The sequence below is a fragment of the Bos mutus genome, chromosome 20, assembly GCF_027580195.1.
Source record: "Bos mutus isolate GX-2022 chromosome 20, NWIPB_WYAK_1.1, whole genome shotgun sequence".
NCBI lineage: Eukaryota > Metazoa > Chordata > Mammalia > Artiodactyla > Bovidae > Bos > Bos mutus.
Window position 1 is genome coordinate 70,668,029 of NC_091636.1, and position 16,282 is coordinate 70,684,310.

The 16,282-nt window shown below is 58.6% G+C and overlaps 2 protein-coding genes across 2 annotated transcripts; one reads left to right on the top strand and one right to left on the bottom strand.

Annotated features, from left to right (window-relative positions):
- Positions 1 to 4,568: 4,568 nt before the first annotated feature.
- Positions 4,569 to 9,895, bottom strand: NDUFS6 (NADH:ubiquinone oxidoreductase subunit S6). The gene is made up of 4 exons (XM_070357758.1): positions 9,716 to 9,895; positions 8,830 to 8,883; positions 5,531 to 5,653; positions 4,569 to 4,990 (listed from the first exon to the last, which is right to left on the bottom strand). The coding sequence occupies exons 1-4, from the start codon at positions 9,860 to 9,862 to the stop codon at positions 4,925 to 4,927; spliced, it is 390 nt and encodes a 129-aa protein (XP_070213859.1). The 5' UTR covers positions 9,863 to 9,895; the 3' UTR covers positions 4,569 to 4,924.
- A 3,707-nt stretch (positions 9,896 to 13,602) lies between these two features.
- Positions 13,603 to 14,867, top strand: MRPL36 (mitochondrial ribosomal protein L36). Its single transcript, XM_070357759.1, has 2 exons — positions 13,603 to 13,726; positions 14,120 to 14,867. The coding sequence occupies exon 2, from the start codon at positions 14,133 to 14,135 to the stop codon at positions 14,433 to 14,435; it is 303 nt and encodes a 100-aa protein (XP_070213860.1). The 5' UTR covers positions 13,603 to 13,726; positions 14,120 to 14,132; the 3' UTR covers positions 14,436 to 14,867.
- Positions 14,868 to 16,282: the final 1,415 nt, after the last annotated feature.

The following is a 16,282-nucleotide window of genomic DNA, read 5'->3' on the forward strand; positions in this document are numbered from 1 at the left end:
CAGGTGACCGACAAGGCCCTACCGCAGAGCACAGGGAAGTGCTCGCTGCTGGAGGCAGCCTGGCTGAGAGGGGGTGTGGGGGGAACGGATACAGGCGCATATACACCAAGTCCCTTCCCTGCCCACCTGAACTGCTGGGTGGCAGCCTGGCTGGGAGCGGGTGTGCGGGGAATGGATATAGGCGCATATACGCCGAGTCCCTTCCCTGCCCACCTGAAACCATCACAGCATCATTAATCAGCTATACTGTTTTATTTTTAAACAAGATGAAAAGTTAAAAAAATTAAATCAAATATGTATATCTTCAAAAATATTACTCATTACGTAATAAAGTAGAAATATTAAAAAAAAAAAAAAAAAAAGGAACCCTCACCTCAAACACGTGAATCAGGCAAGTTGAAAGCAGAACAAATGTCTAGCATCAGGAAGGCAGGGGCTTCAGAATTGTCTCTGGTGCAGTTTTGGGCACCAGCTCGGATGGCACCGTGGAAATGCCCAGGCCCAGGGCCAGCACCCGGCAGCCGCCTCCTGGGGAAGGACGGGACTGTTGGGGCCCCGCCCGCCTCCCCGTCGCGTGTGGGGGCGCCAGGCCTGTGAGCCGTCTCGGACGCGGTGGCAAGGCTGGTCCTGGCTGTGGCCCTGCCGTCCGGGTCAGGCTGCTCCCCGGCTTCCGCCAGTCCTCTGCACACCCGGCCGTCAGAACTGCCATCCTGGGGCCCCGTCCGCCCGATGACCCGGGCCCGGGGCGGGCGGCACCTCGCTGTCACACAGGGCACGACCTCCCTGAGGAGCACAGTGGCCCTGAGAGCCGGGGATAGAGAGCCATTGGGGGAAACGTCCTGCTGGTGTTACCAAAAGCTGGGGCTGGCTGCTCACGCGCCACAGCCAGTGCTCGAGGGGCCAGGTTGGTGGGAAAGGAACATCTGCTTCACTTCAGAGACCGGGGACGGGGGAGGAGGCCAGATTCCTGCTCAAAGGCCATTTCCCCACTGACGAGTGTGTGTGTGTCGCTCAGGCGTGTCCCACTCTTTGCGACCCCATAGACTGTAGCCCTCCAGGTTCCTCCGTCCATGGGATTCCTCAGGCAAGAATACTGGAGTGGGCTGCCATGCCCTTCTCCAGGGGATCTTCTGACCCAGGGATTGAACCTGGGTGTCCTGCATCGTAGGTGGATTCTTCACCTTCTGAGCCACAGGGAAGACAATCAGTGCTCAAATGCCTTTGTAGACCTCGGGCGGGGGCTCCGTGCAGAAAGCACAGGCATCTCGAAAGCTGTCATCAGTGGTCTGACCAGCGTCACCCTGTTTTAGGTAGGCAGTCTTCAGTTCCAGCGTCAGTTTGTTCCAAACTTGAGACCAGTTCTCAGAATTGTGGTGCTGTGCCTCCCTCATAGCTCAGTTGGTAAAGAAGCCGCCTGCAATGCAGGAGACCCCAATTCTATTCCTGGGTTGGCAATATCCGCTGGAGAAGGGATAGGCTACCTACTCCCATATTCTTGGGCTTTCCCTTGTGGCTCAGCTGGTAAAGAATCGGCCTGCAATGTGGGAGACCTGGGTTGGGAAGATCCCCTGGAGAAGGGAAAGGCTACCCACTCCAGTAATCTGGCCTGGAGAATTCCATGGACTGTAGTCTAATGGGTTGCAAAGAGTCGGACATGACTGAGTGACTTTGACTTTCATGTCAAGACTGATGTTGAAGCTGAAGCCCCAACTCTGGCCACCTGATGGGAAGAGCTGACTCATTGGAAAAGCCCCTGGGAGGAGGGGATGACAGAGGGTGAGATGGTTGGATAGCATCACAAGTTCAATGGACATGAATTTGAGCAAACTCCGGAAAACAGAGTAGGGAAGCCTGGTGTGCTCCACGGGGTCTGCAGTCGGACGTGACTCAGCTACTGAACAGCATGCCATGGCTACAGTCTGGTCACCGTGTAGTTAACTTTGCCCACCTGGCAGGGGTTTCAGTCTCTGGAAGACAGCTTACAGGACACACACAGCTCAGAATATTGTCTGTGGCCCCTGAGAGGGAACTAAGGGTCTTGATTTCAACGACTAAACTACTATCTTTGTGTCAGTTTTTCTTTGCATTTTTCTCACTTCTCTGACGAAGTTTCTTCTGTGACTAACGTTTTTCTAAGGACAAAAGGCAGGTGGAGGACTGGGTGGGCTGTCTGTCCTGGGAAGGCCTCACAGGCTCCTGCCCTGTCTCACTGGGTCTGCTCCTCAGATCCTCAGGGGCGCTCCCGGCACAAGCCCCCTTCCCCCCAGCCCCTGGAGCAGCAGCCACAGCATGGGCCTCGCGTCTGCCCCCTTCCCGGGGCCCGGCGTGGGGGAGCAGAGTGTGCTCTGCGTCCCCTGCCCTGGGGGAGCCCCTGGCACCCAGGCCGCCCCGGAACCTCACCTTGGGGCCTCTGCAGTGAAACGAGTTAACAGGAGGTCACCCCACAGCCAGTGAGTGCTGTGCTCATGAGAAGGTCATGGGCAGACGCGCGTCTGGTCTCCACACCCAGGACTGCGGCACCACCAGAAGCCGGGCCGAGGCCCTGGAGGGCGGGCTCTGGGGGGCATGGCCTCCCGGCCCCAGGCTCCCGGCTCCGGGAGGGGACACCTGCGTGCAGAGCACCATCTCCTGGTCGCTCCCAGCCGGGAGACGACGCGTTCCTGCCTGGACTCCCACAGCCGCCCGTGGACGCCTGACGCTGTGGACGGGCCAAGCCCCACATCTACCGTTTCATACACACACCGGTGCACACAACGAGAGGCACGCGAACACAGGCCCTGGCCACGACAGGGGATCTGATGGCAAGGTGCAGGGACCAGCGGTCAGATGGCCGAGAGTTCTCAGGCGCCAAGAGTTGCCTGATGCACATCGTTATTTTTTACAGTTTTAACGTTTCAGCACTTCAGGGGTGGTAAACACTTTCTGAACTTGGTCACTGAAGGGAATCATGCTAAACCTGACTGTGTGACGGCAGCGGGAGGCCCCCTCAGGCACACACGTGTGTGGCAAGTGTGACCAGAGCTGAAAAGACCCAGCCGTGCGCCCTCCCCCCACGCTGACTGCATCCAGTCTCTTTTCACTGCTGCTGCTGAGTCGCTCAGTCGTGTCCGACTCTGTGCGACCCCACCGACAGCAGCCCACCAGGCTCCCCTGAGTCTGGGATTCTCCAGGCAAGAACACTGGAGTGGGGTGCCATTTCCTTCCCCAATGCATGAAAGTGAAAAGTGAAAGTGAAGACGTTCAGTTGTGTCCGACTCTTCGCAACCCCATGGACTACAGCCCACCAGGCTCCTCCGTCCATGGGATTTTCCAGGCAAGAGTACTGGAGTGGGGTGCCATTGCCTTCCCCGATCTTTTCACTAACTCAGTGCAAAAACATTAACAGAGCAGCAGAGACCATAAACTGAGACACAGGAGGGCGCAGCTACTCCAGGACTAGAGTCGACTGCAGACACATTGGTGTAGTTTCCCTAACACTGACGTGTTTTAAGGGGACAAAAGTGGAAGGGCCTTTTTAACTGGAGTTGACTTAGTCTCTGCTGTGAAGTGACTCAGCCACACACACACCTATGTCTTCACACTCATTCCCATCACGGTTACAGCAGGACCTGAACGCAACTCCCCGTAATGCACACCAGGACCCCGCTGCTCGCCTATTTTATACACAGGGGTGTGAGTGAGTCACAGCCTCCTGATTTACCCCTCCCTCTCCCCTTTGGTAACCATGTGTTCTCTGTTTCCATTGGTAAAACTCAACATCCGCATTAGTCTAGAGCGTTGACGAGTTAAGACAGAAGCCCTCTGCAGCCTGCAGCTTGGCTGGGCCCCTCCCTGGGTCTACTGTGCAGGTCCTGAGTCTGAGCTGTCCCCTCCCGTGGGCCGCCTGCCGCCTGCCACCCCTGGTTCCCTCCACTTCCACTCCCCGGCCAGGTTCCCCCCTCCGGGTCCCTTCTGGGTGAGACATGTTCTCCAGTCACCTGAAATCAGGGTGCGCCCATCCCTGCTCAGGGCCCCGTGGCGCTCACTCCAATGCAGGGAGACCCAGAGATAACTCCGGCCCCACCCCACCCCCGTGAGACCTCCAGGGCCCTGACCTTTCCTTTCCCCCACCCCCACACCCCCGACGTGCTCGCACAGACAGTTCCGACTGGGCAAGCCTGATGAGCACCCACGTGTCCCGGGCGCACGAACCCCTCCGTGAGCCCACTCGCAGCTGACAGCCCTGCCCCAGCACTGCAGGCTGGAGCCTCCCCTCCGTCAGGGTGCCCAGCGCCCCTGCCTCGGGAGCACTTACCGCCTCCAGCTTCCAGGGCTGAAGGGGACACCAGGCGCCCTTCTGGGAACTCAGCCCGTGTGGTCACCGGTCCTTCCAACCGGAAGCTTAGTCGTTTCCTGCAGACTCCAGGGCTTCCCTTAACTTCTGCTTTATCGTCAGCATGCACCCAGGAGCGTCTTTTCTCAGCAGCTTTGCTGGGTAGGTGCTCCCTCAGCTCAGGTAAACCCCTCCCCCCCCTCATCCCTCCCCCCAACTTCTCCTCCAGGTTCCCCCATCACCCACCACACCTCTGTCCTCTCCCCTCCTGAATTTATTTTTGTGGAACAACACATCATAGCCATTACTCTCTTAAATACACATAGAGTATTTAAATCAGTCCACATGTGACTGTTAACACCTTCAAACAGTACTTAACTTTGTGGGATTTCAGACCAGGCGGCTGAGGAGCGGGAGGGGCAGAGTGCCGGGCGGAGCTGAGCTGAGCCGGCGGAGTGGCCCCGCCACTTCTCCCGCGCCCACCACGCTCCCCCGGGAGGAAGGAGCAGGCGGCCGGGCCCTGGAGGGCCGGGCCTCAGTGACTGAGAGACGCGCTCTGCACACCCGGGTCCTCCAGCTCGCCCTGCACTGGGCCCCGGCCACGCGGCCGCCCTAGTGGTGCTGCTGCCGGAACTGCAGGCCGCAGTAGCCGCACGTCCCCGTCTTCGTTTCCTTGTCCTGAAAGATTCAAAGGGAGAGCTGCCCTATTTCCATCTTCCACCTCCATCGTCAGTCCACACTTGGTAGACGTCCGACACTGAAGCCAGGCCCTGGAAACACACTGCCACCAGGGGAGCCGCGGGGCCCAACACCGGACGCGCTGTGCCAGAGGCCCTGGGGCCCGCCCCCCAGGCGCGTCAGGGCCCCGGGCTTCCTGCCGTTAACAGTGGGCTCAGTCCCAGCCCACCCTCCCTGCCCATGAGGCAGGCGGCATCCTGGGCAGGGGCCGGGAGGACTGGAGCAGGGAGGTGTTGAGCAGAGGCCCCCCTCGGGGCTGGGGTCGAGTCAGGACGGATCAGCAGGGGTGGCGGGGCCTGCCCTGCCCGAGGGGGCGGCCCACCCCAAGTTCTATCCTGTCCTGGAAGCTCTGTGCGTGCCAGCCCTCTGCTCAGCCCTGGTGGACGGCTCGTGTGCAGGGCCGAGCCGAGCGTGTGCGGCCAGCGGGGACAGAACAGGACAGGAACCGGGGCTGGGGCTGGGGGCTGGACAGCACATTACCAGGTTTATGTACACTCGGGGGTGGCCCAGGGCCCCCCCGCCGCCGTCGCACGATATCACCCGACTCCCAACTTGGCTCACGGGCTGCTCCGCTATCAGATCGATGGCAAAGTTCTCGTTCACCTGCAACAAGACAGACAGGAGCGCTCACACAGACACATACCAACCCCTGACGCTCCCGCGCAATTCCAGTGTAGACCACCCTCCACAGGCGTGCACTGCGCTGCCAGCAAAGACGCTCTGCACCTTCTCGTTTAAACATCAATGCAGATCTTCGTAATACAGATAGTTACACACATGCACACACGTTTTAACTCTTCATTTGCGTGTAATTTCAAACTTAGAGAAAATCTCCAAGAAGCACAGCAGCACAAAGACTTGCCGCTGGTCTTTACCTGGACTCACCGCTGGGAACGTCCTGCCCCACCCTCTTCTCTCATACACACACGTGCACGCACACACAGACACGCCCTCCTCCTCCTGTCTTCAGGGAACGACCAGGAAAAGCTGCTGACCCCATGACCACGTCAACACGGGGACCTGGTTCTGAGCTAAGAGCTGGTTTGGCCCCGAGCAGGAAGTGGGACACTGAAGCCCTTGGCTCAGCCAAGGGCTGCTCCCCAGGGGTGCCAGGGGCGCGGGGGCAGGAGGGATGATGGCACAGTAACTGCAAAGTACAGTGGCACAGCTGGGCCCAGCGCTGCTCCAAGCCCACTGGTTTTCTCACTGGAGGGAATCAACTCGTGACGTGTAAGCTGGTGGAGAAACGGCAAGGAGGCATCTCTCCTCTCCCCGTGGGGGCGGCGTCTCTTCATGCAGGACTCAGCCAGGAGGCCATTAGGGCGCCATCTGAGCTGATGGACAGGGACCTGCTCACCCGCGGCAGCCAGAACCGGAGTCAGACACGCCAAGCACGGCCCGGGGTAAGCCCCGCGGTGCGGGCAGCACCCTGTCCAGCCCCTAGACTCGGGTCGGATCTGAGGGAGCTGCTGCGTCCCGCCCCAGCTGACATACTCAGGGTCAAACACTGCCAGACCACCTCTTGAAGGCCGCCCATCTCTGCAGGTCCAAGGGTCACCGGGTCACACACAGCGGTGGGGTCCCCTCTCCCTTCCTGGACGTCCCGGACACAAGTGCACAGAAGAGACCCTCGAGCTGTAAACGCGGCCCACGGAAACTGTGATTCTGGCTCTGGGAGTAACCGAGTGTCTGTTTATCACTATGGTGACAGGCGCCCTGCCTGGGGGTCCCCGAGGCTCCCTGCCCTGCACACAGAACCCCAGCCGCACCCCAGGGCCCAGGACTGCAGTGAGGAGAAGGGAACGATGATCCAACTTTACAAATGAAGGGGGAGGGGCGCGAAGTTTCGGTATTAAAATCTGAGCCTGGGAAGAGCACAGGCCTCCCGGTCCAGGAGCCAGAGGGAAGCTCAGAGCCCGCCCGCCTGCGGCCACGACACTGAGCCCCCAGAGGGGGACAGTCCTGACTCGGGAAAGCGCTGTCGGCCTGGGCTGGGGCTTGCCTGAAGCCCCCCAGGCTCCTCCTTCCAGCAAGGGGGCAAGGAGGGAGGAAGTGCAGCCGGGCCACAGCACACATGACGTGCTGTCCCACTGCCTTCTGCGCCCCAGGCCCAGCGCCCCCGCACCCTGGAAACAGCGCCCCGCAACAGCCATGCTAACCACCTCCTGGGCCCAGCACACCCACTGCCTGAGGCGGCCGTGACGCCTGTCACTCACGGGCAGGGAACACTGGCTTCTAACTCCACGTGCGTGACCACAGAGCAGTGAAAACAGGTCTGTCGCCACAGGGGGACAGCTGGCCACTCGGGCCCTCTGCCTCCCTGAGGTGACCCAGGACCACAGCAGGCCCCACTCCGTCCTCACCTCTCCAGGAGGCCCGTCCCAGGCCAAGGGCCGGGCACTGCTGTGCAGACTCGCTGCGGCCACACGGGCCCGCTGGTCAAGACTGCCCGAGAGCCGCGAGTGGGTGCAGCCCGCCTTCCCGCAAAGGCAGCGCTACGGCCCAGTTCCTGCTCTCCGTGGCCCTCAGCCTAAGTGCAGATCCGCTTTATTTCTCAAAATACAACCAAACCGTGGAGACAGTAAGATGGGGGTTTGTCAGGGACTGTTGAGGGGGTGGGAGTGAAGAGGTGGTGCACAGGAGGGTGGGGGGCGGGGGCTGGGACAGTGAAATAGTCTGAGTGACACTGCAGTTTGGATATAAGACATTATGCATTTGTCGAGACCCACAGAAAGTACTTCCCTGGTGGCTCAGCGGGTAAAGAATCCACCTGCCAATGCAGGAGACACAGAAGATGCAGGTTCAATCCCTGGGTTGGGAAGATCCCGTGGAGAAGGAAATGGCAACCTGCTCCAGTATTCTTGACTGAAAAATTTCACAAACAGAGGATTCTGGGGGACTACAGTCCACAGGGTCACAGAGTTGGACACAACTGAGCAACTAAGCCCAAGCCCAACACAAAGTGAAGTCGCTCAGTCGTGTCCGACTCTGCACCCTGTGGACTGTAGCCTACCAGGTTCCTCCATCCATGAGACTTTCCAGGCAAGAATAATCGAGTGGGTTGCCATTTCCCTCTCCAGGAGATCTTCCTGACCCAGGGATTGAACTTGGGTCTCCCGCATTGTAGGCAGACGCTCTACTGTCTGAGCCACCGGGGAAGCTTCCTAAGCCCAACAGAATGTACAACACAAAGAGTGAACCCAAAGAAACCGAAGCCACAGACTTGAGTGAATCACAAGGTTTCAACACTCTGCACGTGCTCTAACAAAGGGAGCAGGTTCAGCCAAGAGGAGAACAACAGGGAGCCTGGTGGGGAGGTTGGGGCGCAGTATATGGGAACTGAGTACTCTCTGTGCAGTCTTTCAATAAACCCAAATCTTTTAAAACAAGTCTCTTGCAAACCAGAGAAAGAGGTGGAGAAGGGGATGACAGAGGATGAGATGGCTGGGTGGCATCACCAACTCAAGGGACGTGAGTCTGAGTGAACTCCGGGAGTTGGTGATGGACAGGGAGGCCTGGCGTGCTGTGATTCACGGGGTCGCAGAGAGTCGGACACGACTGAGCGACTGAACTGAAACACCAATTTTTTCTTGCAAGAACGAAAACCTGAGAGACTTGCTGCACATCTTACATGAACACATATCCCCTGGACACTCTGGACCTTGGATAGGAACAGGCCCCGAGTCCCCAGGTGGGGCTCAGGTCTCCTGCACTTGCAGCAGGATTCTCTACCACGGAGCCGCCTGGCAAGCCCTTCCTTTACCACATCTTTTCCTTACCTCTTTCTGACGACCTACAAATCGAACTTTCCTGTAGTCTCCATCGTCATAAACCTGAAAACAAGAGGGGTGCTATTTACAGCCCAATTCCGTACCTTTGTATCAATCACAGACCTTACAGAAAAAGCGTTTTCTTCATGTTAGGCCGTGCATATGATCACACACTGAGGAGCTGCGCCCCACGGACATTTCTCAGCGGGGTTCCTAACATGACCACAGGCAGCAGTTCAAACTGGAAGAACGAGAGGAGAGCAGTCCCAGCGGAGGCGGACACGCTGACCTTCCATCTGACAGGCCGCAGCGCAGCCTGCCCCTCTGAACCTGCTGGGTGATCTTTCCACATCACAAGAACTTACTCGCTCATCTTTGGAATTAGGATTATACCTAAGACTGTGTTTCAGTCGACAGCAGACCCTCGAGTTATTAAATACGCTATTTAATCTTACACAAACGTTAGAAGATTTGACCCACCCAGTTTGCGGTTTCTGACCCCGACGGAGGCCTCCCCACAGTAACCAAGGGGCTCCCCCGGGGTGTCGGTCTAGTTTCGGAGCTCGCCGAAGCTCTGACGGTGAGGCCACAGCGGCTGCAAACACCAAGCGCCTCGGTCCTCGGTACCCAACCCTGCGGATCCAGGACCCGGGGATCCCGGGGACCGCGACAGCCAAGGCTGGACCAAGGGTACAGGGGCCTACGGCCCCCAGGGGGACTGGACCGTGGGACGCGGGAGCCCGGGGCTGGGCTGCTGGGCGACGGGACCGCGAGCACTGGACTTGGGCCCCACGAGCACCCAGACGCTGGACCGCGGGACCTGGGGGCCGGACCGGGGCTCCGCCCGCCTGGGCGCCCCGAGGGGAGGGCGCTCTCTGCGCCGTCGTGGTTATACCTGGCCGGTGTGCGTGACCTTCTCCCCGGTCGGCGAGGTCCGCACCCCAAAGCACCTGGCGCCCCCGGGCAGGCCGCGCGTCACCGCGCCGCCCCGGCCCAGGAACCTGAGGAAGGTCAGCACCGCCGCCATCTTGCGGGCTGCCATCTTGCGGGCTGACCTTCGACCCCGCGCGCCGACACGCCGACGCACGCGCCCGGCGTCCGCAGAGCTGGCTCCGCCCGGATGTAGCCGGGCAGGGGGCATGCGCGTGCGCGGTGCGGCCGGCGGGCGCGGCGGAGGAGGGGCTCCGCCGGGTAAGGCGGGAAACTGTGCACCCGTAGCCCGGAGCGGCGGCTCCACCTACCAGGGGCAGGGCCGGGAGGGTGGAAGCGGGAGATGCAGTGCTTCCTTTCCATGGTAACGGGTAATCCTGGGGAGGTATGCGTCTTTTGTCGGTGAAGGCTGGACAAGCGTCCTTGCTTGGAGGAAACTGGACGTCCACCCTGGTGGACGGTGCGCATCTCTTTGCGGTCCTGGGGTTTCTGCAGCAGAGCCCACTGAAACTGCCACTAAAGTGCATCCCATGGCATCGCTCATGCCGGTCATCCTGAAAGACCCGCTGCTCTGGAGCATACCTGGGCAGGGCTCCGGCTCGCGGCCCGGGCCCAGCTTCCTTCCTGCCCCTCAGGGCTGCCTGTGCACAGACCCGTCGGGAGGGTCGGCTCACATGGCAAGGGGGGCGCACGGGGGCGATCCCAGAGCTGGAGTGGGGTTGCACACCCCACTCTCCAGGAGCTGAGGGCGCCCACAGCCTGGACCTCAGGGAGGTGTGGCCACGAGAGGCGACGGTGCTGAGATTACCTCCCCGTCGGAGCATCCACTGACCGATGCTCAAGAGGCTGGCGCCAGCCAGCGCACCTGGGCAGAGTGCAGAGCGCGCTGATGGGTCAGTGGTGCGCGTGTGGCGCCGGCCGTGTCCTGCGTGCCTTAGTGTGCATGGACAGTACGTGTGTCCACGGGGACACGGCCCGGAAAGACAGGCATGGCGAGTTTATTGTGGAATCTATACGGTGGGTATATGAGTGTTCGCCAAGTATGTCTTTCAATTTTTCTCTGTTTGGAAGTTTTCATAATAATATGTTGGAGGAAGTAAATGTAACTACAGTCAGTTAGGACCAGGACCTATTTCCACGCATTTCCCTGAACCTCGTCACATTTCTCCCAGGATATCTATTTAATATAAGCATGTGTTTTTTATAGATTTTGTTTTGAGGTTGGTATATTAAAAAAAAAAAAAAAAAGTCTACTTGTCTTGCATTCTAGATACCTACTTTGTTCCCATTTTTGCATCCCTTCTCCCAGCGCCTCCCCGAGCCCCAGTTCAGTTCAGTCGCTCAGTCATGTCCGACTCTTTGCGACCCCATGGACTGCAGCATGCCAGGCCTCCCTGTCCATCACCAACTCCTGGAGCTTACTCAAACTCATGTCCTGAGTCGGTGATGCCATCCAACCATTTCATCCTCTGTTGTCCCCTTCTCCTCCAGCCTTCAGCCTTTCCCAGCATCAGGGTCTTTTCCAGTGAGTCAGTTCTTCGCATCAGGTGGCCGAAGTATTGGAGTTTCAGCTTCAGTCGTTTCAATGAATATTCAGGACTGATTTCCTTTAGGATGGACTGGTTGGATCTTCTTGCTGTCCAGGGTACTCTCGAGAGTCTTCTCCAACACCACAGTTCAAAAGCATCAATTCTTCTGTGCTCAGCTTTCTTTACAGCCCAACTCTCACATCCATATATGACTACTGGAAAAACCATAGCTTTGACTAGATGGACCTTTGTTGGCAAAGTAATGTCTCTGCTTTTTAATAAGTTGTCTAGGTTGGTCATAACTTTAATTCCAAGGAGCAAGCGTCTTTTAATTTCATGGCTGCAGTCACCATCTGCAGTGATTTTGGAGCCCCAAAAAATAGTCTGTCACTGTTTCCACTGTTTCCCCATCTATTTGCCATGAAGTGATGGGACCAGATGCCATGATCTTAGTTTTCTGAATGTTGAGGTTTAAGCCAACTTTTTCACTCTCCTCTTTCACTTTCATCAACAGACTCTTTAGTTCACTTTCTGCCATAAAGTTGGTGTCATCTGCCTATCTGAGGTTATTGATATTTCTCCCAGTAATCTTGATTCCAGCTTGTGCTTCATCCAGTCCAGCATTTCTCATGATGTACTCTGCATGTAAGTTAAATAAGCAGGGTGACAGTATACAGCCTTGACACACTCCTTTGCCTGTCTGGAACCAGTCTGTTGTTCCACGTCCAGTTCTAACTGTTGCTTCCTGACCTGCATACAGATTTCTCAGGAGGCAGGTCAGGTGGTCTGGTATTCCCATCTCTTTCAGAATTTTCCACCGTTTGTTGTGATCCACACAGTCAAAGGCTTTGGCAGAGTCAATAAAGCAGAAGATGCTTTTCTGGAACTCTTGCTTTTTCGATGAGCCAGCAGATGTTGGCAATTTGATCTCTGGTTCCTCTGCCTTTTCTAAATCCAGCTTGAACATCTGGAAGTTCATGGTTCACGTACTGTTGAAGCCTGGCTTGGAGAATTTTGAGAATTACTTTGAGCACTACCCCAGCAAGACAATAGGAGAGGTGAAATCACGTTTAGAATCAAACCCCATACCCACCAGAGATGCTCAGAGGCAGAGGGCACACCAGGACCGAGAGCCCCCACAGAGACTGAGACAGAACTGTGTGAGTGTCTCCTGAGGAGGTACGGGTCAGCAGGGGGCTGCTGCGGGGGCAAGGGCTCCGGGTGCAGCAGACCTGGGTGTGGCATAAGCCCTCTTGGAGGAGGTGGCCATTAACCCACCATAGAGCTGCCAGAACTTACACATGACTGAGAAAATACACTCCTGGAGGACACAAACAGAACCTTGTACGCACCAGGACCCAGGAGAAAGGAGCAGTGACCGCACAAGACACTGACCCAAACTTGCCCGTGAGTGTCTGGGAGTCTCCAGCAGAGGCGTGGGTCGGCAGTGGCCTGCTGCAGGGTCGGGAGCACTGAGTGCAGCAGTGCATCATGGGACCTTTTGAAGGAGGTTGCCATTATTTTCATTACCTCCACCGTAGTTTGGCCTCAGGTCAAACAACAGGGAGGGAACACAGCACTACCCATCAAAAGAAAATTGGATTAAAGATTTACTGAGCACGACTCCGCCCATCAGAACAAGACCCAGTTTCCCCCTCAGTTAGTCTCTCCCATCAGGAAGCTTCCGTAAGCCTCTTATCCTTTTCCATCAGAGGGCAGACAGACTGAAAACCACAATCACAGAAAACTAACCAATCTGATCACATGGACCACAGCCTTGTCTAGCTCACTGAAACTATGAGTCATGCCATGTAGGGCCACCCAATATGGACAGATGGGTCATGGTGGAGAGTTCTGACAAAACGTGATCCTCTGGAGAAGGGAATGGTAAACCACTTCAGCAGTCTTGCCTTGAGAACCTCATGAACAGTGTGAAAAATCCCCACCCGCCAGGGCCGCCCAAAACCTTTAGATGCCCTGTGGCCCACAAGGCGGAGGGAGTCCCCAGGAAAAGGATGCAGGTGCACGGTTTGATCCCCGAGTGGGGAACAGTCTCTGGAGGGATGCTGACAACCCACTCCAGTATTCCTTCCTGGAGAATCCCATGGACAGAGGAGCCTGGAGGGCTGCAGTCCATGGGGTCGCACAGAGTCAGGCAAGACTGGAGGGACTTGGGTACACAGGCAGGGAACGGGAAGGCCGGGTTGTAAGGGGAGGAGAAAGGCAGCCCACCGGGGAGGAACCCAACGACCTTCGCTCCGCACCGACTTGGCTCCGCCTCTGTGTCCGGCCCCGCAGGCACCGGCCACGTGACCCCGCCGCCATCTTCCTTCCTGGCGGACACTCTGAACGGCGGCGTCCCCGTCTCACTGCGCAGGCGCGGCCCAGGGCGCAGGCGCACGGGCTGGGGACGCGCGCCACAGTCGAGCCGGGCGCGGTCTTTCCAGGTGGGTCCTGGGGGTTCTGAGGGGCTCCGGAGGCGGCAGAAGTTCGAAGCTCCAGGAGGGCGCTAGTCGGGGACCCCTGGCCTCGATTTCCCCCGCTGAGCCGCGGGTGCGGGCCCGGCACTGTCCGGGACCTCACGCTTTGTGCCCTGTGACCCCAGGACCGGGCCGCCCGAGGAGAGCGTGGACGCAGGCCTCGTGCGGCCCCGCGGCCGGGGACCCCGGGCTCGGTGCCGGGATCAGAGGGGGACCCCGTGCGCCTGGCCGCGCTCGTGTCCTCCCAGGGACACGCTTCCTCCTGGGCCCCATGTCCTGAGCGCAGGGGCGCGGGGAGGGCGGTTTTCTCGGCGGCGCGAGCCACCGGCCAATGTGACAACTTCTCCTCTCCGTCCCCAGGTCCAGCCACGACATGGCCACCGCCCTCCTAAGGAGAGTGGCCTCCGCCGTGGGCCCGCTGCTGCAGCTGGGGGGCCGCCCGCTTTCCGCGCTCGCGCAGGGCCCCCCGCGCGCCGGCCCTGCCACTCACACGCCCCCCGGCCTGGTTGCCGCGCTCCTCGCCGCGCGCCCGGCGCTCGGCCTGCAGCCCGCCCTGGGCTTCAAGACCAAGGGCGTCCTCAAAAAGCGCTGCAAGGGCTGCTACCTGGTGAAGAGGCGCGGGCGCTGGTTCATCTACTGCAAGACCAACCCAAAGCACAAGCAGAGACAGATGTAGAAGCCCTGCCCGGGAGACGGTGCTGCCGTACGGAGAGGACAGTGGCACGTGAACACCCTGCAGCGTTCCACCGAGCAGACCCCCTGCGGCCTGGCCTGCGGCTCACCTCCTTGTGGCCCGGGACCCGACGAAGCCAGAGCCCCACCTGGAACCGGGGCCCTCCTACCTCCAGTGTGAACTCAGCTGTGTTGGTGCTCAGGCGGGCAGATGGGCGTCCGGTGGAGGGAGAGCTGGCTTTGTCCAGTCAGAGGGCATGTTCTTCCAAGGCTGCCCTGTCTCTGTTCAGCCACACCCACGCTGCAGCCTGTGGATTCAGATTCATGTCCTCAGCATTCCTGCCTCCAGGGTGAGCCGGGGAGGGCTGGATAGCCATCTGTAGGTCGCAGAAGAGTCAACTCGTTTATACCTATATAAATGTATTTTGGACATTGATTTAATGCGTTTACCATCCTTGGTCTGAGACTAGAAGTGTGCGTGCATACGTGTGTCCATGTATGTGTGGGTGCCGTGTGTACATGCATGCCCTTGTAAGCTGCTGTGTGCCCTGTCTGCATGGGTGCATGAGTGTGTGTGCTCAGTGGGTATGAACTGAGTCTGCAGAACTGCTTCTGTGGACTCCACAGACTGTGATCTGGAGCCGGTGTCCGGGGTCACCCGTCACAGGCTACAGTGGTGAATGTGTGAGTCGCTCTTTTCTGGGGCTCGCTCGTCCCTATTTAAAGGTCAGAGAATGACTGTCTTCTTCTTGGTACCCAATGGGCCAGCACTACAGCCCCGGATCACAGCACGACAGGAAGATCAGCCGAGGTCAGGAGGCAGCAACCCGTGACGATCTTTCAAGCACAGTGTGGACGCCAGGGGTCAAGAAGGAAGACACTAGACAGGCTTGCCCGGCAGGTGCACTCCACACCTGGTGGGAACAGCTGTTGCTCTCCTGCTCTGCTGCCCCGACACCCCTCCGTCTGCTCCATGAAGTCCAGGAGTCAATGGCTTCGTGAGTATGCACATCAGCACTGCCCTCCGATGGAAAGAGCATTAGATCCCCCAGGCTGGCGTGGCCTCGCCTCCCTCCTGCTGCGGAGAGGCCACCCGAGGCCCGGCTCTTGGTCCCCAAGGGGATCCAGTCCCGGCCCTGAGGTTTCAAGTCCAGGGTACAGGGTCCCACTCTCAGGGTGGCTCCCTCCATGCTGAGGTCACGGTCCTGCCCTCCTGCTTCCTCTCTGAGAAGTGCAACCTCGGGGGTCCAGGTTTTCTTACATTACCAGCCAGGAGCCAGGCCCGAGGTCCCAGTCCATGACACCCCCGGAAGGTGTGGACACTTCCCTCTCGCTGCCCTCAGCCCCCAGGGCAAGGGGTACTGTCACCACGTCCTATGGAACAGGACAGGGGCCCGTGTGTGAGGGCCACACAACAGGGTAAAGGTCTCAGGTGCCAGAAAGAGCATCCCCGGGGAAGGGCCATGCAAGCTGACAACAATGGGTGGAAGGCGTGAACAGGCGCGCGTCCAGGCGGCCCCACAGAGTTGTGGGTGTCTCACCAGTAACCAGGAAATGAGACAAACGCGGAGCGCGTGTCTGCCCATCAGATTTGCAGGCGTTAAGAAGCACATTATCCATGGGGAACTCTGGCCATGAACGGAGCTTCCCATAAACTGCAGGTGGCGGTGCCTCCAGACACCAGGCAACTCTTGTGTGTAAAACGCACGTTCTTCCTGACTGCGCTCTGGGCGTCATCTCAGTGAGATGCTTGCACACACACAGGAATCCATGGGCTGCGCTTATCAGGGCAGAAGAAGCAGTCAAAGGCTCTGCTGGGGGCCCATGGTCAAACCGATGATGACGTGGTCC